The 24,810-nt window shown below is 32.3% G+C and overlaps 4 protein-coding genes and 1 long non-coding RNA gene across 7 annotated transcripts; 2 read left to right on the top strand and 3 right to left on the bottom strand.

The window, feature by feature from the left end:
• Positions 1–802: 802 nt before the first annotated feature.
• LOC114417756 lies at positions 803–2,308 on the bottom strand. Its single transcript, XR_003667906.1, has 3 exons — positions 2,089–2,308; positions 1,915–1,997; positions 803–993 (listed from the first exon to the last, which is right to left on the bottom strand). It is a non-coding gene; the product is annotated as an uncharacterized LOC114417756 (long non-coding RNA).
• Positions 2,309–4,785: 2,477 nt separating this feature from the next.
• On the bottom strand, positions 4,786–10,411 carry LOC114419966 (protein high chlorophyll fluorescent 107-like). 2 transcript variants are annotated; one of them, XM_028385796.1, is made up of 8 exons: positions 9,754–10,411; positions 9,491–9,634; positions 7,149–7,454; positions 6,995–7,054; positions 6,573–6,818; positions 6,011–6,121; positions 5,743–5,919; positions 4,786–5,462 (listed from the first exon to the last, which is right to left on the bottom strand). In XM_028385796.1, the coding sequence occupies exons 1-8, from the start codon at positions 10,264–10,266 to the stop codon at positions 5,085–5,087; spliced, it is 1,935 nt and encodes a 644-aa protein (XP_028241597.1). In that variant the 5' UTR covers positions 10,267–10,411; the 3' UTR covers positions 4,786–5,084. The 2 variants fall into 2 exon arrangements, with proteins under 2 accessions (XP_028241597.1, XP_028241598.1); XM_028385797.1 differs by lacking the exons at positions 6,995–7,054; positions 7,149–7,454 and having other exon boundaries at positions 4,942–5,462.
• Positions 10,412–13,963: 3,552 nt separating this feature from the next.
• Positions 13,964–14,799, top strand: LOC114419964 (dirigent protein 11-like). Its single transcript, XM_028385793.1, has one exon. It carries the CDS (start codon positions 14,066–14,068, stop codon positions 14,606–14,608), a length of 543 nt encoding a protein of 180 aa, XP_028241594.1. The 5' UTR covers positions 13,964–14,065; the 3' UTR covers positions 14,609–14,799.
• Positions 14,800–15,126: 327 nt separating this feature from the next.
• Positions 15,127–15,842, bottom strand: LOC114419965. Its single transcript, XM_028385795.1, has 2 exons — positions 15,508–15,842; positions 15,127–15,341 (listed from the first exon to the last, which is right to left on the bottom strand). Exons 1-2 carry the CDS (start codon positions 15,771–15,773, stop codon positions 15,296–15,298), a joined length of 312 nt encoding a protein of 103 aa, XP_028241596.1. The 5' UTR covers positions 15,774–15,842; the 3' UTR covers positions 15,127–15,295.
• Positions 15,843–18,549: 2,707 nt separating this feature from the next.
• Positions 18,550–24,220, top strand: LOC114419963 (ATP-citrate synthase beta chain protein 2-like). Of its 2 annotated transcripts, none has more exons than XM_028385791.1 (17): positions 18,550–18,684; positions 19,817–19,935; positions 20,058–20,160; positions 20,387–20,452; positions 20,539–20,662; positions 20,759–20,893; positions 21,399–21,459; positions 21,536–21,612; positions 21,714–21,869; positions 21,968–22,096; positions 22,238–22,370; positions 22,473–22,600; positions 22,702–22,807; positions 22,923–22,999; positions 23,079–23,149; positions 23,256–23,540; positions 23,821–24,220. In XM_028385791.1, exons 2-17 carry the CDS (start codon positions 19,836–19,838, stop codon positions 23,894–23,896), a joined length of 1,827 nt encoding a protein of 608 aa, XP_028241592.1. In that variant the 5' UTR covers positions 18,550–18,684; positions 19,817–19,835; the 3' UTR covers positions 23,897–24,220. The 2 variants fall into 2 exon arrangements, with proteins under 2 accessions (XP_028241592.1, XP_028241593.1); XM_028385792.1 differs by lacking the exon at positions 18,550–18,684 and adding an exon at positions 19,006–19,108.
• Positions 24,221–24,810: the final 590 nt, after the last annotated feature.

Raw genomic sequence — 24,810 nt, 5'->3', positions numbered from 1 at the left:
AATGTGGACTAATATAAAATAATTATACTAGCTATTTATCATTAGTGGACTTTATTTTATACGATCAAATTAAGTGAATTCATTAGATAATTAGATGATATGGACTTAAATGAACAGATGTCTGTGTTGGCCCACTAGGGGATAATGAAAACTCTATTAGGTTAACAAATAATAAAAAGACTATGATTCCCAATATATCAAACCGTCACACATAATTTCTCTTCTCCACATCTAAAAAGTAACGAAGTTTCTATTGAAGAATAAAGAAGTTCTGATTGAGGAAGAACTATGAAGCCACTGATTAAGCGGTTAGCCGGTTATTTGTTGTCTCTACAACATTGAAGAACACATAGATCAAAAATCACCTACGGATTCAAATTCCGCTGCATTTGTTTAATCAATCATTATGGATTCAAGTATTCCTAAAATTCTTCTTGATAATCTAATATAATGTGATCCGGGTGGTTATTAATGTTTTATAAAGATCCTCTAAAATTCCAACAAACCTTTGTAAAACCTTATCAAAATGACTAAAAGTAATTGTCAAATTAGATAATAGGTGAACATAGATAATTGAGATACTAGAGTGAAAATCACAACTTACAAAAAAAATAAAACAAATTTGAAAGTTATGTGAGAACTCATTTGAGTAGTTTAGGTGAGGAAAATTCATAAAAATAGAAACCTCTCGTGTTGGCTAGAAATTGACCAAGATTCACTCCTTACATGGATAAACAAATAAGATTTTTCCAAAGATTATACCTTGAATACAAAGACCATAAATACAACACTATTTTCCTTATTTTAGAACTGTTTTCTCACCATCCTAGTCCATCTCCAATCTCATCTTATAGAGTTCATGGGAAATTCTCTAAAAATGCTAATGGCAAGCTTCCAACTTCTAGAGTTCCATAAGCATGTCTAGTTTTAGGTAAAAATATGATCCGGCCACAATCACATCCATAGAATTACAGTATTCACGATTTATAACCCCTGTTCAGAGAAGAGTGGAACAGAACAAATGGTAAACAAAAATTCACTAGAAATCACATAAAACTTGAAATATCATGCCGTTAATTGCATCATAAGCTAGACATGTAGAGACATAACACTGTAAAATGTCTCAATCGACAACTCAAAGCAAGGCATTCAGCATCACACATATAAACAGGCAATTACAAGAATGCAATTTCAGCAAACTTTAAGTATATTAAGGATAATTATAAATTCACCTAGGACACATCAAGGATAGGTTACAATGCACAAACATCACACCTTTTATTGGTCTTCCCTGTTAGATTCACAATAATCACGCAACACACAAATTTAAGGGATCGAATTCATCACATGCATATTTCACATAAAAAATATATCTAACTTCAATTCTATTATAATCTACCAAATAAAAGTATTTAAACCCCCTTTTTCTTCCCATGTCAGATTTAAATTAAGTCTCATAAAATTTATTCCACAATACTCAAGCATACATAACATATCAAAGCCAATAGCATGCTCTTTAAGTAATTTTACTAATGGGTCAAGTCGGGGTTTTCCAATCTTGTGAGATTATTTGAAATCTCTCAACAACACCAATTAAACATCATATTACAAAATTACACAAACAAATATAATCTAAAATCCCAAATTTTATTTTTATCCTATTACGAGTCAAATGTTGATTCGACGGCATCAAACCCCGAAGAATGTTAGGAGTGGGGAGTTCCTAACTCTCTCCGGTCACTGTTCCCCCCACGTAAGGGTTTTGTTAGAGGATCTCTGAGAACACTCTTGTTGCCATCCTTTTGCGTAAACTCTAACCCTCGATCACCGTATTTCACTCGACAGAGAACCAATTGAAAACTGGACTAAAGAGCACAGAGAGAATTATATTTCAAATAAGAAATTTGGATTTACCAATTAGAATTAGAAACTAGAATGTGCTAAGAGTCTTGAAGAGGTTTTGCACTTGAGATTTGGGAGGTGAGGCCAGAACCACTCTTTACATGCAAAAGGGAAAAACACAATTATTTGGGGAATTGAATAAAAAAATGGAAAAAGAATGAAGTTATGAGTAAGAGAAAAGCACACCTAAGTGATTAGAGAACCCATGACTGTGGCTTGGCCTAAACAAAGGACAAGAAATGAAATTGGAAAGAGTACTGTGTGTGTGATTGGCTGTATTGTGAAGAAACAAGGAAGAATGATGGTGACAGTGATTTAACTGTTCTTGATCAGCATTGCATGATGCAGGCCGTTGGAGAGAAAAGGATGATATTTACCAAGTTAAAAGGGAATTAAAGTGGCAGTTTGAGTTTCTAGAACCTGTAGAGTTACAAGGTTCTTTTTTCCATATAAAAGAAATACACATTTAAGTGGTGTTTTCTCGTCATGGAGACATAAGGATTGTTAAATAAGATAAAATTGAACTGGTTTAATAATTTAGGAATAGTAAAATGAATAGAATAATATTGATATAAGTGTAACACAATAAAAAGAGTAGGATATAGCGGTGTGGTTATAAATAAATTTAGATAGGAGTAGCCATAGCAATTAATTTAGAGGATAAAACTAACAGGACAAACAATAGAAATAGTTATAACAACATTAGGAGTAGCCATAGCAATAAATTTAGAGGATAAAACTAATAGCACAAACAATAGAAATAGTTATAGCAACATTTGGGGTTCTTGAAATTTAATTCAAAAGTCTACAAGGGATACAAGAATAATTTTTAAAGATTATTGAGATTGTACAAATTTTTCAATATGATTATTTTAGAACCTAAATCATTTTAGGAGATAAGAATTGTTCTTTTTAATTGATCATTTTAGCTCTAATTGAGTTCTGCAACTTATGATTCTTATAACATATATTAGTAATTATAAGATTACTTATTTCATACATGTGTCACTAAGACTTAAGCTATTCTATATTTATAAATATTATTTTTAATAGCTACAAGCTAACATAATTATAAATATAAAACAAATCATCTAATGATAACATCATTTAACACATATAATAACAACGGATAAACTAATTCTTAAAAATAAAATGTTATAACGATAATGGTGACAATTATAAATCAAGTGTTAATGGTGATGAGAAGATGATAACATTACTAATGATATGTAATATATTTTTAGTTTTTTTAAAAGACAAATTTGATATAATAAATTTTAGATTAGTTGTAACAAACTAGTTGATATAATAAATTTTACCTTGTAAAGAGTGCAGCTGCTCAGTCCAACTTTTACATTTCTCCTACGTTTACTAACTTGAGCATTAAAATTATGCGGCTGTTTATAGATTCTACTGTCGTCTGGCGTCCTCCGCGGCTCACATTTATCTTATTTTCTAGATGTTTCATTACCGCCTACCATTCAATCCTGTACAACACTGCAACCCTTATGGCTGTGCAGTAAATTTGATACTTTTTCTATAAAACCCTCATTTATTTTATCTTTTTTTAGGAGTATTTTATCTTTCTATGATTTACATCCTTTATTTTCCTATCACTTTGCATGATTGGCTGTGCAGTAAATTTGGTACTTCTTCTATGAAACACTTATTCATTTTATCTTTGTTTGAATTCTATGATTTACATCCTTTATTTTGCTTTCACTTTGCATGATAAAACCAAAATACTTAAACTATGTAACTTCAATAGTACAGGATCTCTCTGTCAAAAAAAATAGTACAGGATCTTCAATTTTCACCTTTGTAAACAAAAGTCACGTGCTTCCAAATATTGTCTCCACATCTGTACGTAACTTCCCACATTTTTTTTTCTTCAACTTTTGAATTAGGACCATATTATTTATATACAACATGCATTCATCGTGGGACCAATTCTTAATGTGTTCAATAAACGTATCGAAGATTAAGTTTAAAATATATACATATATAAAAAGGATTAAGTTCAAAATATATACATACAAAAAAGAGATTATGTTTAGAAGATGGGGGCCAAAAGTTGATCCTCTGCTAACTATATGAAAGTCGAAAAGACCTTCCTATGTATTCTCACACAAGTTGTGACCTCTTCTTCACAAAGATATTCAATTGATCAAATATAGATATTAGTATATGTTTAAAAACATAACTCATTTTGGTGATATCTGTATATTGAAAGGAATTAGTTTTCGGCCGATTGGGAAATATTATGATACAAACCAAATATAGATAATATAACCTTTTTTTTCTTTTACAATACTTTTTTAGCAACTTTTTTTTTATAAACAACTCTTAGCACCGATCGCGTGACTTTTTTTGTACAGTACTTAGATCCGCGTCTTTTTATTCTATCCAATGTATTTCCATGTCAATCTTTGTGGCATTTGCTTCATAATTAACCTATTTTTCATAAAATCAAACTGATTTTCTTCAATGCGAGTCTCTTATCTTATTCTCCGATCAATTATCCCACAATAACACTATCAAACTAACCTGCAAATTTTAATCGAGGCATCAATCTCAATCAAAGTTCGAGATTTTATTACTTTTGGCAGGTTTAAACTTCACGGATCAATATCATTAACATTTTTTTTCGTCCCTTTTCTTGCTGAATCTTGTACGTCTTAAGTGCCTTTTCATCAGAATAGGAACCGAATGCTTATCAGCAACACTGGAACTGCATTGCTCCTTCATTCTTTTTCTTCTTCTTTGTGCCAGTGAACTGCATAGCTCTCATTACATTCTTGGATACACAATCGAACCAGATGGATCTTGAAGAAAGGATAACACTATTCTCAAGTGACACTATCTCTAATTAAAGTCTGTGAGTAAAACGAATATCCACCATTGATTTAATTTAATATGCATCATAATTCATAAATCGTAACCTATAAATCCAAAAGTGAATAAACCATTCCTTGCAAACTTCGGAAGAGAAACCTTTTTCCTCAGACTCAAAAGCAATGTTGTCAGCAATTTAGTATATTTTCTTTTCATTAAAAAATATTTCTTATAATGCCGTGTTCAACACAAGGTAATTACACCTCTCATGCCACGGTCATACTATTCAAAACAATTTTTACAAGACACCAACATGTATAAAGCTCAAGATCCCACCCTAAACTACATTACTGTGTGACTTGCACTTCGGCAATTCCATTAATTGATCGTCGCCATATCCTTCTAGGAGACTTACTTCTCTTCACAGAATAAAATTTTGGTGTTTCCAACTGAATTTCTAGATTGGACAAATCTAAGGTTAGCTTTTGCTTAATGAAAGCATCCAAATCGAAGTCATTTTTCCCATTTGCATCATCATCATCCTCATCGTCACTAGAAGAATCAACTCTGTTTTTATTTGTTCCCGCAATGTTCCTCAAAGAATCCAGTGGCATGTTGTACGAATTTGGGTTCAGCTTGAGGATTCTCTTTAAACTATCAATGGCCGGGTCAAAAATACCTAGGAATCCCATAACCCATGAAGCGTCATCTACAACTTCGGTCCGCTGTAGCATGCAACAAATAAAATTTCATATATTAGCAGCACATAAGGATATTTTCACAAATCTCAACTCATTAATCATTAAAACAAATTGATAAATGGCAAGTTATGGAGAAATTATTACATAGTCCAGATGGCTCTCTGTCCATGGTCTTAACTAATATCTATGTGATACGTAATCATTTTTTCAATTTAAGAAAGAATAAATAAAACTCAATTATTTGTCATGTGGAAATTGGGACCACCCAGATCATGTAATAATCTCTCCAATTTATGACAGTTACCTGTTGGAAATAGAGGTTACGAATCTCTTCAGCACGAACAGAATTTCCTTGATCTTCCTCCATGGATGCCCAAGTCATCCATGTCACGTAACTCTGAGAATTTATATTCAACGATGATTTAAATAATCTACGAGCAGCTGAAAGATTGCCAACCCTATGCTCCAGAACACCCCAAGCCTGCATTAGGAGAAAGTTGTTACAATAAGTGAATATTAAGCTATGTAAGGGATCAAGTTGTCACAACATTTATCATATGCATGCATGTCACCTGGAGACATCTGGCAGCAGTTTCACTGTTTTGATCAATCGATAAAGTTTTTTGGTATAATTTTCTGGCTTTATTCAAGTTCCGTTCCTTCCATTCCATCCAACCCCAAGCCTACATGTCCCCAAAATTTTCTGGTCAGTCATTCTCTTATTCACATAGTTATATACCAAAAAGAAAAAATGCATAGATGGGAATCAAAATTATGCAATAAAATAAAAATTGTGATCCATGCAACATGGTGTTTTAAATCAAAAATAAATTATCTTGTATGTTCAATTAGTATACTATATTCTTTGAAACATTAATTAGGATTCAGAACCAGATAAATATATGACATGAATAAAAATCAAATAGAAGTGGCTATTCTGTTCCTTTATTGTCTTTCTAAAATATCTTACTTCCTGCAAGTCAGAACTACATCATGAATAGTGTAAGGTAGATGTGGAGAGACACAAATTCATCATCATGTCAAGCTTACCTCACAGCAGATCATACAAAAAGGAATAAAAATTTGGATAATGATATTTAAGACAGATAAGATCCAAGAGAAGAAATTTCTTACAAACCAAACAGGTTGGTGCCTTGGATTCAATTCAGATGCTCTCCTGAACAAAACCCGAGCAACGTTTGCAGTTGAGTATTGGTATTCTAATAAAGCAAGAGATTGAAGTAGAACAGCATCCCTTGGATTTAGATTATGTCCTATCTTCAAAAGTTTTCTTCCCATGTCAATGTTGCCCATGTTAGCTTCAAAAACACCCCATACATGCCAAGCATACCTATTTTTAGGACTAGCCTGTACTGCTTTCTGTAAATTACGAGAAGTAAAACACACATAAGTCATGCATTAACAAAAACTAGTAAAAGCAAATGGCAAAGAAAAATGTCCTAAACTCCTAATGAGTATATATAGTCTGCCAAGTTTCACCAAGAAGAAGAAACAGAAGAAAAAAAAAGGATGGAACTAGTAGTGTTAAATTCAACCTCAAACAATTTCCTAGCAGCATGGTAGTTTTCCTGTTCCACCTCCATTTGTGCCCAACTCTATTTTAGAAAGAATGAATATGATTTGATAAGATAACAAGAATTACATAAATTTTAATTCAGAAACGATATCCCTCAGATAATCATGACTTACAAGCCAACTAGCACAACTATTAGGATTACACTTAGTGGCCTGATTGAATAAGTATCGAGCCTGCTGATATCTATTTGCTCTAGCTTCAAGCCGTGCAAGTGTTTGGTATATGTACTCATTCTGTCCACAATATTGAAGACCTTTACCAAGTAGAATCCTTGCCTTCTTTAGATTTCCTTGCTTTAATTCTAGATTTGCCCATCCATGCCAAGCAGCAACATGCCTCTTATCAGCAACCGTGGCAGCATCAAACAACTCTTTTGCTCTCCTGATATTTCCTATTTGCATTTCTAGAACAGCCCAGCACTGTTCAAAGAGAACTTGTGCTTGTTAACTTCAATAGAATGCAGGTTAAAATTCAACATATCAGAGTATTAGAAACAATCACTCTCATTCCTAATGCTATTTTAGCAGCCGGAAGTTATCTATGCCAGGTCCAGTACATGCCTCAAAGGCCATATGCATGCCATGCCAGTAAATTATAGTCATGTCTAAGCTTAACTGCGATTTTCAATAAGATGTAGGAGCACTTTTAATAAAAGGAGGAATTTGATGCCGGAAGTTTATTATCAACTAAGTAAAAAACTTAACACAAGTACACAGCTACTAAATATAGATAAGGTCAGAGACAACATGCATCACTCGCATCTTTAACTGTTTTTTTTTTTGGTCAGCAAAATTATAATTTGTATTAATAATTGTGAGTACCAGAGGTACTAAATATACAAGGTATACAGCAGCAAGCTAGCAGAACCATAGGTCCTACGAAACAGGTGCCAATCAAAAGGGAATACAATAACCCTGCACTGCTACCCTATTCAAAAAATGCTGTTGATAAATTGCTAGACCAATAGTTGTAGGGCTGTACAAAGCCTTTCTCCAGCTGTCTAAACCAAGACCAAACCAGGAAAATATTTAAATTGTGAGTACCAGAGGTACTAAATATACAAGGTATACAGCAGCAAGCTCGCATCTTTAACTGTTGACTGGTTGTCTAAACTCTAAGGTGTACGTTGATGAGAGTCTACAGGTATGCCACTGCTCTCCTGCAATTGTAGCGGACACTCTCACTAAACCACATCCCTAAAGAGGACAAAATGGGACCCAGCCATGATTTTGCTAGGGTTGAATGATCAGGTTATGTTAGGAAAGAGGATCAAAGTCAGCCACAGATTGACCCAAAGCCTTTTTTAGTGTTCTATAGGAGGAAGAAAGGCCAAAAGGCCCAAAATGCCCAATAACAGAACTGTTAATTGTAGATAGGAGGGAGTCTTAACAGAATATTGTTAAGACAGTTAATAATGTTAGAGCAGTTAGGACAGTTAGAGAGAGGAAGGATGAATAAGCCTTTTCAAGGGTGGTTAGGGGTATTGTGTAGTTTACATTGTTTGACAAGGAATCATCCTTGTATGAAAGGAGAGGGCTCCTTTGTAAACCCATTGTAGATCTTGTTGTCAGTAATACAGAACCTACTTTCTCTCTGTTCTACCACTTTCTATTTCCTGTTCTCTCTATCTTCTCAGAGAATCTTTCTCAATCATCTCTGATTGTAAAGGATTCCTAATGATTTGGTTGGACCTGCCGGATTCGAACCAGCTTCGTGTTCATAATAATGGTGTAGAGAAATAAGTTCTGTTACTAAACAGGAAAATTACCTTGATCCAAATCCAGTTCAATTTAGATGCCATGAATTATGTCCAGAATTCTAAACCTTAAACACTCTCTCTAGTAGTCTCTAAACTCTCTACAAACGTATGCATAGGGAAGGACGTTACAATTCAAGTTTTCTAGTAAGGACAAAATTTAGATGCAGTTCTATAAATATTTTTTACACCGTTTTCCAATCAGAATTAGTGTTTCTTTGACAGTCTAGGCTGACCTTTAATGTAAGAGAAACTCTATGTAAGCGTTTTGGTACTGTTATTGAGAAACTCTCTCCCTCTCTCTCCACCTTGGCGTGCCCAAATTTAGTCAACTATTAGCCCAAAAAATAACTGTACCAAAACCGTTAGATTTTTTTTGGTTACCATAGCAACTCTCTCTTCGTGTAAACCTTTATTACACGAATTGAAAAAGAAAATGAAAAGCATGTAAGAAACTGCATGTATGTATTGTCTCTCCAGTAATCCATGAGTTAGTTCCAACCTATAAACTAATAAGTGTATGTTTGAATTAGAGTTTGCAAACTTAAGTTAGAAAAAGCAATCTTGATGTTGCTTTCTATTGAAATTTGGTTTCAATCCTGATAAAGTTTGCATAAATGTACTTTTGAAGGAATCCAAACATATCAATGTCAATATGAAGCGTGATCATGACAAGCAAAAACACATTTGAACACTAACCTGCCAAATGTAGGCATTTTCACCCTGAGTAGCCTGGCAACCCTTCTCGTATATCTCTCTGGCTTCACTTGTTTTGGATTGCTTGCTCAAAATCTTTCCAAGTACCACGTAAGGTCGACCATCTTCAGGCCAAAAGCTTATACACTTTCATTCACATTCCAAACAAAACAAGAAAATCCACCATCAGAAAGTAACCCAAGCAAAATTTGGCAATATTTCTAGAAAACAAATTAAGAACTAAAAAACAAAACACCACACCACACCTTTTTAAGTAGTGACTCTGCTTCATCATACTGAAATGTTCTTCTAGCCAAAAGCTTCGCCCTGTATAACGCCAAGTCCAAATTAATTGCGAGTGGCCTCTCTTTGGATTCCATCCTCTCCGGCTCAAACATCGGCATCTTCTTCGCGAATCTCGCGAGCCCCTCGTCGATCACCGAAGCCTTCGGGTCATCTTCTTCTTCTTCCTCCTCCTCCTCCTCCTTGCCGGAGTCTTCGCCGGAAAAATCCGTCACCGGCCGGCGAACCACGAGGTTTTCCTTGGAGCTCGAGTCTTCTGGCGAACCTGCAATGCGAGAATTCTGTTCGGGTGAAAGGGCATTTTTGTCCAGCACCGTGGTCGACGAGGAGGACGAGTCACTCAGGGAGCAACATGGAGAAGGCGAGTGTAGGGGTAAAATGGGTACTTTGTGTGTGAACTTGAAGTGGTAGTTGGGGTTTTTGGACTGAGTTAAGAAAGTGAAGGTGGAAGAGGAAGAGGAAGGGAGGGCGTTCATTTCTGGTTACCGGACTAAACTGTTTCCTGTTCTTTACGTGCAAACCAACTGTTGAATGCTGAAGAAGAAGAGCATGTAGAATTACTTTTATGACCCTCTATTGGACTCGTTAAACATTTTGCTTTGTTGATGAGTTCATCATTCATTAATGTATGATTTCAGGTGGAAGGGCAGTTCAGAAATTGTACATGTTATGTGTCAGTGGACTAAAATTATCCACGTAACCGCATGGCTTATGTGGCTGAGGCCTTCATCCATGAAGCAGATTTTAGTCATACGTGTGGGTTCGTGATTGGCAACTGTGGTCGTGTTCGTGATTTTACGAACATAGATATATCAGAACGATTAATAAATGAAAAAAAAATACGAGTCAAAATAAAATTATAACTTTAATATTTGGGGTAATTTAAATAGAATTATTTATTATTTTGTAGAAATTAAAGGTATTCTTTATGGGATGTAATTTTGTTCAAGTTGAATTAAGCTAAAACAATTACATAAGAATTCATTCACGGCCACGCATTTGATGGTAATAAACAAGGGAAATAAGAATAAAATTCTACGTATAGGCAATAATGTTAAATGAAAATAACTTTAACCTTTTATAATTGAAGGTGATGGTTGTAAAAAATAATAATTACGAATATTAACAGCTTGTCTAAACAGTAGACATAAATAATGTGAAGAATACATTTTGGTCTTTTAACAACTATTCAAGATTCAACCTGTCAAAAAAAAAATATTCAAAATTTAGTATTATAATTTTTCAAAATTTTTTTATTATTGTTTTGATTTGGGCTTATAACCCAAATCACATGATGGCCTATCTCATCTCAAAACATCTGGACAAACGATAATTACATTTTTCCTAATTAATAAATATATTTTTTTCTTTTTTTTTTCAATACATTTTTTAAATATACTTCTAATTTAATCCCTCACATTCAACTTATTCACCTTGAGAGCTTGTTTTAGGGGATTTAGTTCCTCTAATATGAGGCGATGCACTCTAGAGAATAAAGTGTATTTACAATTATTGGTTAAAAAAAGTAATTATTGAAAATTGTGATAAAATAAAAATAAAAAACATTTTTAAAGTCCATTTTTTTTCACTTTAAAACAGCCAAATTCTATTTTAGGAAACCACTTTTTTGCTCACCTTTTTTTTTTCCTTTGTTACCCACAATCAAGAGACAAAAAGAATTGTCTCAATCTCTCTCTTCTTTTATTTTCTTTTTTTATATATATATATTTTGTATAAAGATAGTCTTAGAGGGATGCATCGCTCGAAACATTGTTCCCAACGATAAAGTCACTACTAATCTCATTTCCATCATCAACGAGCTATTCATAAGCATAATGTTTCTCAATTCAACAGTAAAGCAATCCGAAACGAAGTCACACGTAAAAGACAAAAAATGCATAGTCTATGATCAGTGGTGTAACTTGAACAAATATATCAGAGAAGCCAAAATAAGATCCACATAAAAATTATTCATAAATTATTAACTATTTTATAATTTCATCTAAATTCGTTGATTTTTCTTTAGTTTTTGTTAATAAAAAGAAAATAGAAATCCTTAAAATATCTGATCATGCAATCATTTTCTACCATGTTCTTCTATGTAACTCCTTTCATACTAAAATCAATCAATTTTTTTAAAAAAAGAAAGCAAACACACACAAATCAATTAAAAAATAATAATAAAAGTCACACGTACAGGCGCACACACCGTCTATCACGTGCGTATTATTTATTTGATAGTGGTGAATATATATAACAATGGCAGTAAATAAGATATGAATATGATATTATAGTATTGATTTATATATTTTGCATTTTTAAATAATTCTCATATTCGAACTCAAAATTACATGGATAGTAATACCTTTAATATTGGTGTCTTTCTTGTTGGACACATAAATGTTCATACTTATACCCGTTACCAACACTTTAATTAATTTTAAAATTTTGAAGGAAAAAAAAGTAACATTGATCATATTTACAAAGATTATAACTTAATGTGATCTTAGATAATAATGATTAATAAGTTGTTGGTTTGAATAGTTTTAGACTCAGTTTTCTTATATAAGATTTTGAACTTGAGTTTTTAAATGAAAAAATATAATTGGAAGGAAATATTTTATTAAAGGTGATCAAATTTTTTGGCAAAAAGTTAATTATCAATAAAACTAATGAATATTTCTTACTTAACCAAAAAAAGATAACATGACAATGTATAAAGTGATAAATGTTCATCTACACATTCCTCCATCTAATATTTTCAATTATTAAATATAATCAATTGTGTAAATAAATTAATTTTAGTTAAATTAAAATCAAAAGTGAAACCAAATTGAAATTGATATCATGAATGTCAACTTATACAGGGCATCAATGTTTCTTCGTCCACCATACGAGGGAAACATCGATTAAAGACTTCACTATTATGATAATTGTTGTTTAGCAACTAAACCATAAAGGCATATTTGATTTATAGGATAAAAATAAAAGATAAAATTTTAAATTAAAGTAGAGTGTAAAAAATATAAATCCTAAAAAAATATAAGATCTCTCTCTTTTTATCCATCTTACACCTTAATAGTTAACCTTTGTTTTCAAAAGAGTAATATACATGAATCACTATTCATTTTAACACCCCCACAAAAGAGTAAGTTTTTAGTCCTTAATTTTTTTTAAAATTTAATTTCCAATTTTTAAACAAAAGTTTGACCGGACAAAGTCCATCAACTATTTTGAAATTTGATTTTTAGAATGAAAAAAAGTTGAGGAGTCTTGACCGGTTAAACTTTTGTTTAAAGACTAAAAATCAAATTTCAAAAAAGTTTATAAACTAAAAATTTACTTAATCCCAAATCTTATTATATCTATATATATTTTTTTTCATTTTCTTTTTCTCCAAGTATAGGACTAGGGGTATAAGTGACTCGAGTTGATTAAGTTTTATCTATTTTTCAATCTAATCCAACTAGACCTAATTGAGTTAGATTGGTTTGTATTTACCTTCTTTTATTTGCCAACCCAATCCAAATTTTAATTGGATTAGTTATCGAATTTAACCTTGAAAAAACTATCATCTCTTTAAGTCTTGAAAAAAAAAATCCTCAAAATAAAAAATAGTTAAGTATTTTTTTTATAAAACAATAAGAATATTCTTAAAATCAATATTTATACAGTACTAGATAAATAAAAAAACCCCATAAATATATACTAACAATATCATTAAGTAGACAATATATTACCTTAAAATAAATAAAAAAAGATAAAATCTAAAATAATATATTACATTTGAGAATAAAATATACTTAATTTAGAATTTATATGTTAATTATTTAATTGTATGTGAGTTAACTTAAATTTTAGTGATCTAAATTTTCAAATTTATCTTCAATTTAGTTTTAATTAAATTCATTCAACTAAAAGCAATCCACTTAAATTAAATTGGACATGCTTACACCCTACATAGGAGATATATATTAAAGTATCTCTGAAACGTTTTTCTTTCAAAATAAACATATAAACCATTAAAATAACAGATTATTTTTCAATGTGGCACCTCAAAATATCAATGCAAGTCAAATGCTTATATGCAGTTGGAATCTCAACTAATAAACTTCGTTTGTCATTTTCCACTTGGAATCTCGGTTAATCAACACACAAGCATCTTGACCAGCCACAATTAAATTAATAACCAGTAGGAGTCTTGATTAATCAACACACAACACAAGCATCATGATCGACCACAATTAAGTTAACGCCAGTTAGAAAAACAGGGTCATGGGCACTCCGCTGAACCTCACATCCAACATCTTCTTCTTCATCTTCACCTTGACCATCCTCTATGTGGCCTACACCTTCCCCAGGCTCCAACCAAACCAAACCAACCTCGTATTCTACGTCCACGACCACTTCACCGGCGAACACTCCACCGCCGCCACGGTTGCCGGAAAAAGTGGACCCGCCTCCAACATCCTGCACTTCGGCACCGTGGCAATCGTAGACGACCCAGTAACAGTGGGACCCAGCGATGACTCAGCGCTCATTGGTAGGGCCCAGGGCATGTACGTAAATTCGCAGCTTGATGGCAAAGGCCTGTACATGGTTTTCTCCGTGATCTTCACCGACGGGGAATTCAAAGGAAGCAGCTTGGAAATTCAGGGATCTGATATCTTCACAGTGAAAGAACGGGAATTTGGGGTTGTGTCTGGAACGGGGTATTTCAGGTTTGTGAAGGGGTACGGGATTATGGAAACGGTGTTTATGGATATTGCTAATCTTAGGGCTACACTTAAACTCAATGTAACAGTCAAGCATTATTAGGAAATCTTGTGTTATATTTTTCTGGGATTTGATTTCTGCTGCAAAAACATTTTAACTGTGCTTGTGGTACCACTGTGGGTGTAGTTTTCAACTTCAACAGCATACTCCATGTATTTTGTAGCAGCTCGACTCTCTTATCTTTGTTATCCCTATTCTTGATTCTAATTTACAGAACAAAACCAAGTTTCATACATTTTAGATTTTTAAAGAAACAACAACAAAAACAAAACAGTTGTAAATTAGTAAATGAACACATAATACACACTACCTGTGCCCTATTCCTGGAACACAGATGTGCCCTTCTTCTTCATACTTTCAACAAATTCATCATTTGTAAGACTCTGTAACAAGAAAAAGCATATATAGCACCACATGTTAAAACTGTAGTTGGATGGCCAGCTTCACAGGAAAAGGCTATCAATCATACTGTCATAAGCATCCTTGAAATAGTGAGCAACATCATCAATGACACCTCCAAATCAACCGACACAAAGTTTAACTGTGTAATGCATGAATTAGAAACAAAAGGGCACATGAGCAGAAAGACACAAAGTTTAACTGTGTAATTACCTACATCCAAGCCAATCAGGTTGTGCTTAAGTTCTGATTGAACCATTTTCCTGTGAATCTCAAAAAGCTTCTCTGCATCCTCCTTTACTGAAATTGGCACAATAATCGTAGGGGGCTTCATACAATACAAACCACGCGTGGAAACATACATAGGAAGTCCTCCCTGTCAAAAAGTAAATTTGTAAATGTAAGTCCTAAAATGGTTGTTCAAGTTCAACAACAAACTAATTCAGCAATACATTCATCATATGTATAAAAAAATAAGAGTTTAATTCAGCGCCATGGAGAGAAAAGAGGCAGCCCATGACGGAGCCAATGGCGGAGCCCACCATGCAAGCCTTAGGGCCTTGAGGTTGATGTGGGCCTGGAAGGCCTTGTCGACGTCCTTGCTGTGGAGCAGATTCAGCGTCAGCTTCAGCCCCTGTGCCACCAGCGATGAGAAGAGGAAGAAGCTAAACAATACCACTTCTAAGACGATGACCTTCTTGGGTATGTCGACATCGGTGTCGCAGAAAGAGCGGTTCTCGAGGTTGCATTGGCCCAGGATGGTGAGGGAGAGGCCCACGAAGACGGCGATCGTGAAGAGGGAGTTCATGTTCACCAACGATGCGACAAACCCTAGAGGGGGAATCAAAGATAGAGAAGCACGAGAGAGTGGAGGAGGAACGAAATATTTAAAAAAGTGAAAAATATTATATGACATTTTTTACAAAACTATTTTAGAAAGATAGTCTAAAACAATTTTCATGAAACTGTTGTGAAAAGATAATTTGGAAGATTTCATATTTACAAAATTGACATGTCTTACATACTAAAAACAGTTCCTTAAGGAACTGTCGTCGTTTTGTTATGATAGAAAACACTTTTTCTAATACTGCGAGGACCAATAAGCAAACCTGCTCATTACTGACCATTTAATGAAAATATTAGTTGACAAAATTATTAATAAGCAAACTTTGTATAATAAGTTCATTACTAACTATTTACTTAAGTAATATTAATATTTTATACTTCAAAATGCATTTCTAAACATTAAAAAATTGTGATAGAATTCAAATGTGTATAACAATAATAATGTTTTAGTGCATAATATACGAGTAGTTAAAATTATAAACAAAATAAGTTATGCATTAATAATATAAAATTATTTCACATTATGCATGATGATGAGATTTAAATTACAATTAAATAAAATTAATTTCAACATTTATATATATGACTATATAATTAAAATTTAATATTTTTAAGTATAGACATAATATAATATTATATTATAATAAGTATGAAATAATATATTATTATTAGGATTATTATTGTAAACCATAACTGTTATTCCGTTATAGTAATTGTCATTTCATTTATGCATGTGAAAATATTTTAAATAATAGCCATAACAAATATTCTATTATTTTATTATTTTTATTATTATAAAATATGGTAATGTATAGAGTATAAAGTTTGTATATGAAAAAATATTCTGTAATAATAATAATGATAATAATAATATTTTAAAAAAAGATACTAATAACATTATTTTTAATATTATTTTGATTATCAACTAAAATTTATTTAAAATTACAACTTTGGATGAATATTATCCCTAAATCATTTGAGATGTGAGGAAAATTTGTAATATTGATAAGTTTCAATCTATAGAAGAGCATCTTAGAGAAAATGTTCCTAATATTTTTTTTTAAAAAAAATAATAGTTATTATCGTACTTTTTGTTGAATAAAAAAATTATATAAAATAAAACATGCACTAATACATACCATGTAACCAACAACGATGAACATAAATAATAACTAATTTATATTTCTTAATCAAATTATTTAATATTAAAATCTTATTTGATCTTGGGATATGAAACATGGGATCACTTCTAATGGACATAATTTTATATCAATACCAACAACAACAAAAAGTACTTACCACTTACGTGCTGCACAGATGCCCTGTGCGCTAATAAAATAATCTTTAACTATTATAAAAAAAATAATTTTATTTGATATTATCTCTCTTCTCAATATTTTTATCCTTAACTATTATAAATAATATTTTATTTTAATTTTCGAACGGTTCACGAAATGTCTTTTTTAAGCTAGTAATAATGAAGACCAAAACTCCACTGTGAGTTTTATTTTAATTTATGTTAAATTAATCGCAACAAAGAATACTAATATGTTACTACTAGCTTGGGGTCTGATTCAGTAATGTGACATTGTAGAATGAGAGAGAATGTGGATGATAAATATTATATCTTTGTAATTTAATTTTTAATATATATTATTTGAGATTTTTTATTTTTTTTAATTTAAAATATTATAAAATATAAATATTATATTATATAATTTTTTAATTGATTTTAAAATTACTTATTTATTAAATTAAATTTTATAATTTTATTTTTATTTTTCATTCTTTTAAAGAAAAAATATACAAATAAAGAAAAATAAAAAAATTGGATAAAATTAGAGTACAATTTTTAGTTACTTTGTATGTATTTTTGTAATTAAATTTATATCCTGGTTGATATTTTTTTTGTTATGTTCGTTAATTAAAAAAAATAAGAAATTTAGTTAGTAGTATTAAAATAAATTAAAAAACACAGTAAAAAAATAATTGATACATCTATTTTATACAATAGACATAAAATTTTAAAGAGTAATAACTGTTATATTGAAAATATCTTTAAAAATATTTATTTATCAGTTATTTTTAACTTAAGTGATAAAAATTGATATTTTTATTACCTATGGCTTGCAGATATGAAGAAAAAAAAAAAAGATTAAAATATCCAAAAGATACTGATATTAAATATGAGCTATTTTTTTATAATAAAAATATATTAAAAATATCTTTAAAAATATTTAATTAACAATTATTTTTTGCTACTACCCAAATTAATGAGATAAGAATACAAAAATATAAACGAGATAAATGGGATAATGATCCAAGAAGAATGTTTCAACTCGCATTCCTATAAGATGAAAAAAGAAGAAAATGAAGGAGAAAATAAAAAATGTGAAATTTTGTGGTAACATAATCATAAGAAACAATTATCCTAATATATCTTTATCTTCTTTAGTTAAATATAATTATTTAAATATTTTATTGATAATGTAATATAATATTCTTTTATATTGTTAAATAAAAAGTTTTATTATTTTTTAATTAAATTTAATGACATAAATAAACTAATTATATTTAATAATATAGATTAGAAAAAAAGGAAGCCAGAGGAAATGTATTTACCGAAAAAAAAAAACATAAAAACCAGTCATAATAATCGTGATTCATATCTAACTACCTTCTGCCACGTGACCCCTCTCTTTTCGTTCTCTTTCATTCAATATATAAAAATAATAACTTAATTCCTCTCCAGCGCCCATCCGAAATTCAAGCATTTTCCTTCTCTTCACTCACTCCATTCCACACAAGGCCACTCTGATTCCCTCTCTTTCAATCTCTGATCTCCGCCGCGGATTCCAATCCCCTCCCATTCTGTGAGTTAACGTTTTATCCAATGCAATGCTCCCTAATAATGTAACTGAATCTGATTCCTCTCTTCCTTGTTTTTTTTTTTGCTGAATTTGAAAACCGAGAACGTTAATTAGTACGTTCGACGAGCGTTAATTAGCTTTTAGTTGGTTGAACTTAATGCCCAATTTCACGACTGTCTTGTCAGGGTAGCTGTTTGGTGGTGGTTTAAGACTTTGTTTGGTCTTCGGTCTCATTTACTCACTGCATTGACAAATTTGCTTCTTCGTTTTGTTTCCTTTCTTTTAAAGTGCGGAATTCAATGATGTACTTTGGCATTTCCTTTTCCGTGGTTATAAGAGTGAGGGACGCGTGTGGTTTTTCTTCGTAAATGCCTTTGCTGAATGTTTTGCTTTCTTGTTTTTCAAGTTTCAGAGGTTTCACATTCTGGTGTGTTCTCTTCCTTTTCCGTGTGTGTGTGTGTTATGATTTCATGACATGACACGTGGATTTTTGCCTTTCCTCGCATTAAGAATCTGGTTGATCTACTTTTGTTTTGTTACATCACCAATTCGTGTATCTCTATGATTGTTTCTTAATCAGTCCTCTGATCCTGGAACTATTGTTGTTTTTAGTGAGTGAATCAGCCTTAAGAGGGTTCTGGTTATTTTATAATTCATGTATCTTGAAACAATTTATCTTCGTTTTGCTGCTTATAAATTAAAGGTTTAATTACTCATTTAATCCCTATAATTTCTAACCTTATCCATAATTTTTATAAGTAAATTTTTTAGTTCTTAAGTTTACATTTTAATTCCTATAATTTCTAACCTTATCTATAATTTTCATAATTTCTATAGTTTTGAGAATTAAAATGTAAATTTTAGAGACTAAAAAAATTCACTTATTAACTATAAGGGCTAAAAGGAATAAGCTTAGAAACTATAATAACTAAATGTGTAATTAAACCTAAATTAAAATAGTTTATTAATGTTGAATCCCGGAGAGAAATTTCGATCAAGTGTTTTGTTTTTAATATTTCATTTAGTTATTTATACTACATTTCAAATGTGAATTTTGGTATGGTGTCATATATCCCTTTATACTGTATCTAGTTTCTACTGCATTATAGAAAGTAATTCACTAGTATGCCATCAGATCTATCTGTTTCTTCGTCATGGCCACTGGACAACTCTTCTCCCGTACTACACAAGCTTTGTTTTACAACTACAAGCAACTTCCCATCCAGCGGATGCTTGACTTTGACTTTCTTTGTGGTGTGTATCACCAACTTTATCATATCAAATTCTTACTATTCTTCCAGACTGACAGTAGCAAATTTGTGTGTTATATTAATGTGCTTTTAATATTAATGGAAGATCCTATTATATATTCGCAGGTAGAGAAACACCGTCTGTTGCTGGAATAATTAATCCTGGTTCTGAGGGATTTCAAAAGCTCTTTTTTGGTCAGGTGGAAATTGCCATCCCAGTTCATGCTGAGTACGTGTGTTTGATTCATAATTCACAAATTGTCTCTTTTCTGCTTTAAATTTGAACTTAGTGATCCAAACATAATCAAGAGTCCCCCCCCCCACTCCATTATTGTGGTCTCTTTTCTGTTTTCACATGCCACTGAAATATAAAGTAACTTGTAATGAAAGGAAATTCTTGTTTTGTTTGTCAAAGTTTAATGTGTTCTTAGCCATATGTTGAATTCTTTTTTCAGTATTGAAGCAGCTTGTGCTGCACACCCCACTGCTGATGTGTTCATCAATTTTGCATCATTTAGAAGGTTGTTGCTATCATTATTGTTATTCCTTTCAACTCCAGGAGTATCTTATTGAATGGTATCATGAGAATAGTTTGATATACTTGCAGTGCAGCTGCATCATCCATGGCTGCTTTGAAGCAGCCAACAATTAGAGTTGTTGCTATTATTGCTGAAGGTGTACCAGAGTCAGACACTAAGCAATTGATAGCGTATGCTCGAGCAAACAATAAGGTGAGAGGAGAAATGGAAATTCAAATTAAATAGATGAACTTCATAGCTAAAGAGAATAGGCTGGAAATAGTAATTTTAGTGGTGATGATGTGCTAGGTTGTTATTGGCCCAGCCACTGTTGGAGGAATTCAAGCTGGTGCTTTTAAGATAGGTGACACAGCTGGAACAATTGACAACATAATTCATTGCAAGCTCTACAGGCCTGGATCTGTTGGATTTGTTTCTAAATCTGTATGTAATTATTCATTTTCCTGTTTATGTCATTTTTCTTTCTCACCTCACCTTTCTCATATTAAGGATAGATCTTTTTATCTAGTCCTACTCTGAAAGAATGAAACATACTTAGCTATTAATATTTTGGTGGGCACTCAATCTCATTGATTTCAGAATGGAAATTATGGCTCTAGAGTGATGTATTAATTTAATAGAGAAGTGCAGTGCCTGCTTAATAGTGTAAATTGGTAGTAAACTTGCATGGTTGGATTCTGTAACATTACTAATTAGTAGCTGCCATTCCCCCACCCCACCCCCTTTTCTGTTGATAAATAGTGGCACTAGCTACTACAGCTAAGAGTATGCGCTTGTATTTTGCAAGTGAAATAACTTTTATCCAATGTTGGATTAACAGACAGTGGTTTATATTCACAAGAAAGATGGAATTTGAGACTTCATTTCTTTTGCATGGTCTTATTATACACCAATGGTTTTGAGAGAAGAAAAAAAAATTGAACTGCAGGGTGGGATGTCCAATGAATTATACAACACTATTGCCCGTGTAACTGATGGAATTTATGAAGGTACTGTTGAGGTTTATTTTTCTGTGTTTCTTAATGGTAGTTTTGAATTATATTGTAATGCCCTGTTTTGCTACAGGAATTGCCATTGGTGGAGATGTTTTCCCAGGCTCCACACTTTCTGACCATGTTTTGCGGTTTAACAACATACCACAGGTAGAATTTCACTTTTATCTGCAACTCATTAAGAACTGCCAACGATTTGGAGTATATCATTTTCTTGTGAATGATCATTCTGTATTTGTATTAAACCTCAGGTTAAAATGATGGTTGTACTTGGGGAACTTGGTGGGCGTGATGAGTATTCTCTTGTGGAAGCCCTAAAACAAGGGAAAGTGACTAAACCAGTGGTTGCTTGGGTTAGCGGAACCTGTGCACGACTCTTCAAATCTGAAGTACAATTTGGTCATGCTGTATGTCACTGGCCCAATATTTTTGACTAATTCTCAGTTATAGCATTTATAATAAGGGAGCCAAATTCCTGATGTTCATTGGCACTTGTATAAATTAGGGAGCTAAAAGTGGTGGTGAGATGGAGTCTGCTCAAGCAAAGAATCAGGCATTAAAAGAAGCTGGAGCTGTTGTTCCCACTTCATTTGAAGCTTTTGAAGATGCAATAAAGGAAACATTTCACAAATTGGTTAGTTTATCTTGAAAATTTTCGTCTCTCTAACTGATATTTTTACCTTGTCCCCATCTCCCAAAGGGAGCAATGTTTTAAAGAAGTCTCTTTAGTTTCCTAGATTAGCTTGAATATCATAGTTGTTTTTTCTTTTGTTAGGTTGAAGAAGGGAACGTCACACCTATTAAAGAGTTTACTCCTCCACCAATCCCTGAGGACCTTAACACAGCAATTAGGAGTGGAAAAGTGCGTGCTCCAACTCACATTATTTCCACCATCTCTGATGACAGAGGTATGTTGGAATCCTTTAATTTTGTAAGCTGTAACATGGAACTGAGGTGTCCTAGACACATTTGATAGCTAAATTAAACTTCTCTTCCATTATTTTCCAAAGGTGAGGAGCCATGCTATGCTGGTGTACCAATGTCTACCATTATTGAAAATGGTTATGGTGTGGGTGATGTAATCTCTCTTTTGTGGTTCAAACGCAGCCTTCCCCGTTACTGTACTCAATTTATTGAGGTAGACTATTCATACTCAAGCTTTTTAAAGATAAGTCATTGTGTATGTTTATCATCTTCTTGCTTATATTTTTCTGATACGTTACATTGGCGATTGTTCAGATATGTATCATGCTATGTGCTGACCATGGTCCTTGTGTCTCTGGTGCTCACAATTCTATAGTAACAGCAAGGGCTGGGAAGGACCTTGTCTCCTGTCTTGTTTCAGGTAAATACAGGCTTCTAGTCTTTCTACTGCTGAAGTATGCTTGGTATCTGACTAAGTGGCCGTGTTTGTACACTATTATTTCCATTAAATGGTCAGTAATGAGCTTATGAAACAGGTTTGCTTACAATTGGTCCTCGATTTGGGGGTGCCATTGATGATGCTGCTCGTTATTTCAAGGATGCTTATGACAGGGTATGGTTAATTGCCTTTTCCTGTGAAACTGGCTATCCAACTACAGTTTTAACATGTGCTATGCTTTTTCTTGTTACAGAGTCTTACGCCTTATGAATTTGTTGAAAGTATGAAGAATAAGGGCATCCGTGTTCCAGGAATAGGGCACAGGTAGTGTATACTGTGTGTTCATTTACTAAATTATAACTATTTTGTTTTTGTTGTTGTTTCTTTTAAAATCTAATTGTATGAAGCTTGATTTTGTTCTGTAAATTAGAATCAAGAATAGGGATAACAAAGATAAGAGAGTCGAGCTGCTACAGAAGTTTGCACGCACGCATTTTCCTTCTGTGAAATACATGGAGTATGCTGTTGAAGTTGAAAACTACACCCTCACCAAGGCAAATAACCTAGTTCTAAACGTAGATGGTGCAATCGGGTCACTTTTCTTGGATCTTCTTGCTGGTAGCGGAATGTTCACCAAACAAGAGGTTGATGAAATTGTGGAGATTGGCTATCTGAATGGGCTTTTTGTTTTGGCACGCTCCATTGGTCTGATAGGGTGAGTTTCATTTTGATTATATATTTGTCGGGAAGAGCATCTTTTTTTCTTTTTTAGTAAATGACGGATATCATTTTTGGGTGTATACACACACAAATTACAATCATTCTGTGTGTCAAAACTCGTAACTTCATTAGATTTTGACATCTTTAAAGTGACTAGATGTGTTGGGTGAATTAATTGGACTCACGATCTCCACCTCCACAAGCACAAACGAAAAAATACATACAGTATTTGGGACTTTTGTACTAATTCATCGTTCTTTAATTAATATTTTCAGGCATACCTTTGACCAGAAGAGATTGAAACAACCACTCTACCGCCACCCATGGGAGGATGTTCTTTACACAAAGTGAGGGGATTCTGTATGGCAGGAGGAACCTTGTTATGCTTCAAATTAGCATCTTTTGGGAAATTATGCATCACGCTAGCATGATTTAGTTTTTAGCTGTTAGACTAGTATACTACGAGTCTACTGGTATCTAGCCATCTTCAGTTTGTAAGTTGTATTAAAAATTCATTCACGAGATAACTAAGTTATCTCTGTTTGAGAAAATTTGTAAGTTATGAGAAATTGAGTTCATTTTTTATGAGAACATTTCGATGAGGAAGTGTGCATTTGAAGAAAATTGTTTCAATAAAATTAATTTCAAAGATATCTTACACTTTGAAAGTTGTTATTTTCATAGTTGTTATTTCGATGAAGATGATTTTCAATAAAAGTATTACATACATGCGAGAATGGAATGCTTAGACAAGAAATTTGGATTCGAATTTAAGAGAGCAGTTAGACTCATTGGGGAGAAATGATTACTCAAAGACATTAAAAGTCATCGGACCTAAGTAAAATTTTGTTGTATGGTGTATCTATAACTTGACTGACTGTTAGTAATAAAAGTGTATAAATAGATTGTATTGTTCGGATTTCAATTATGTCAATTCAATATTATATATATATATATATATATATATATATTAAAATTTTGTAATTTTAGTCCTTCAAATATAATTGTATGATTATAACTAATTTTTTAGGGATTAATTTTTCAAGAATTACAAGTTATTTAATCCTTAAAATGTTATATTTAAAAAGCCTAAAGGTAAACTCATAGACTCACAAATAGTTATAAATATTTTGAGATAGCATGACAACATTGAGCTCTGAAAAATGTATTAAAACACCATACCTCGTAAATGGATATATGTTCATGAAAAATTGAATCAGTTAAACGTCTAGACAAAAATATGTCAAAATAAATAAATAAATTAC

This window comes from Glycine soja, chromosome 7, assembly GCF_004193775.1.
Source record: "Glycine soja cultivar W05 chromosome 7, ASM419377v2, whole genome shotgun sequence".
NCBI classification, from domain to species: domain Eukaryota; kingdom Viridiplantae; phylum Streptophyta; class Magnoliopsida; order Fabales; family Fabaceae; genus Glycine; species Glycine soja.
Note: the sequence above shows the minus strand (reverse complement) of the source record. Positions and strands in the feature narration are given on the sequence as shown.

Bases quoted from the DNA above. Each gene is read 5' to 3' on its own strand.
- LOC114419966 (XM_028385796.1), bottom strand. From the start codon at position 10,266: ATGAACGCCCTCCCTTCCTCTTCCTCTTCCACCTTCACTTTCTTAACT. The intron at 7,455-9,490 runs GTTAGTGTTCAA...CTCTTTGAACAG, and splicing joins AAAATGCCTACATTTGGCAG to TGCTGGGCTGTTCTAGAAAT. The intron at 7,055-7,148 runs GTAAGTCATGAT...TTTCTAAAATAG, and splicing joins ATAGTTGTGCTAGTTGGCTT to AGTTGGGCACAAATGGAGGT.
- LOC114419964 (XM_028385793.1), top strand. From the start codon at position 14,066: ATGGGCACTCCGCTGAACCTCACATCCAACATCTTCTTCTTCATCTTC.
- LOC114419965 (XM_028385795.1), bottom strand. From the start codon at position 15,773: ATGAACTCCCTCTTCACGATCGCCGTCTTCGTGGGCCTCTCCCTCACC. The intron at 15,342-15,507 runs GTGGGCTCCGCC...ACTTTTTGACAG, and splicing joins AAGGCCCTAAGGCTTGCATG to GGAGGACTTCCTATGTATGT.
- LOC114419963 (XM_028385791.1), top strand. From the start codon at position 19,836: ATGGCCACTGGACAACTCTTCTCCCGTACTACACAAGCTTTGTTTTAC. The intron at 20,161-20,386 runs GTACGTGTGTTT...TTCTTTTTTCAG, and splicing joins GCCATCCCAGTTCATGCTGA to TATTGAAGCAGCTTGTGCTG. The intron at 20,453-20,538 runs GTTGTTGCTATC...ATATACTTGCAG, and splicing joins AATTTTGCATCATTTAGAAG to TGCAGCTGCATCATCCATGG.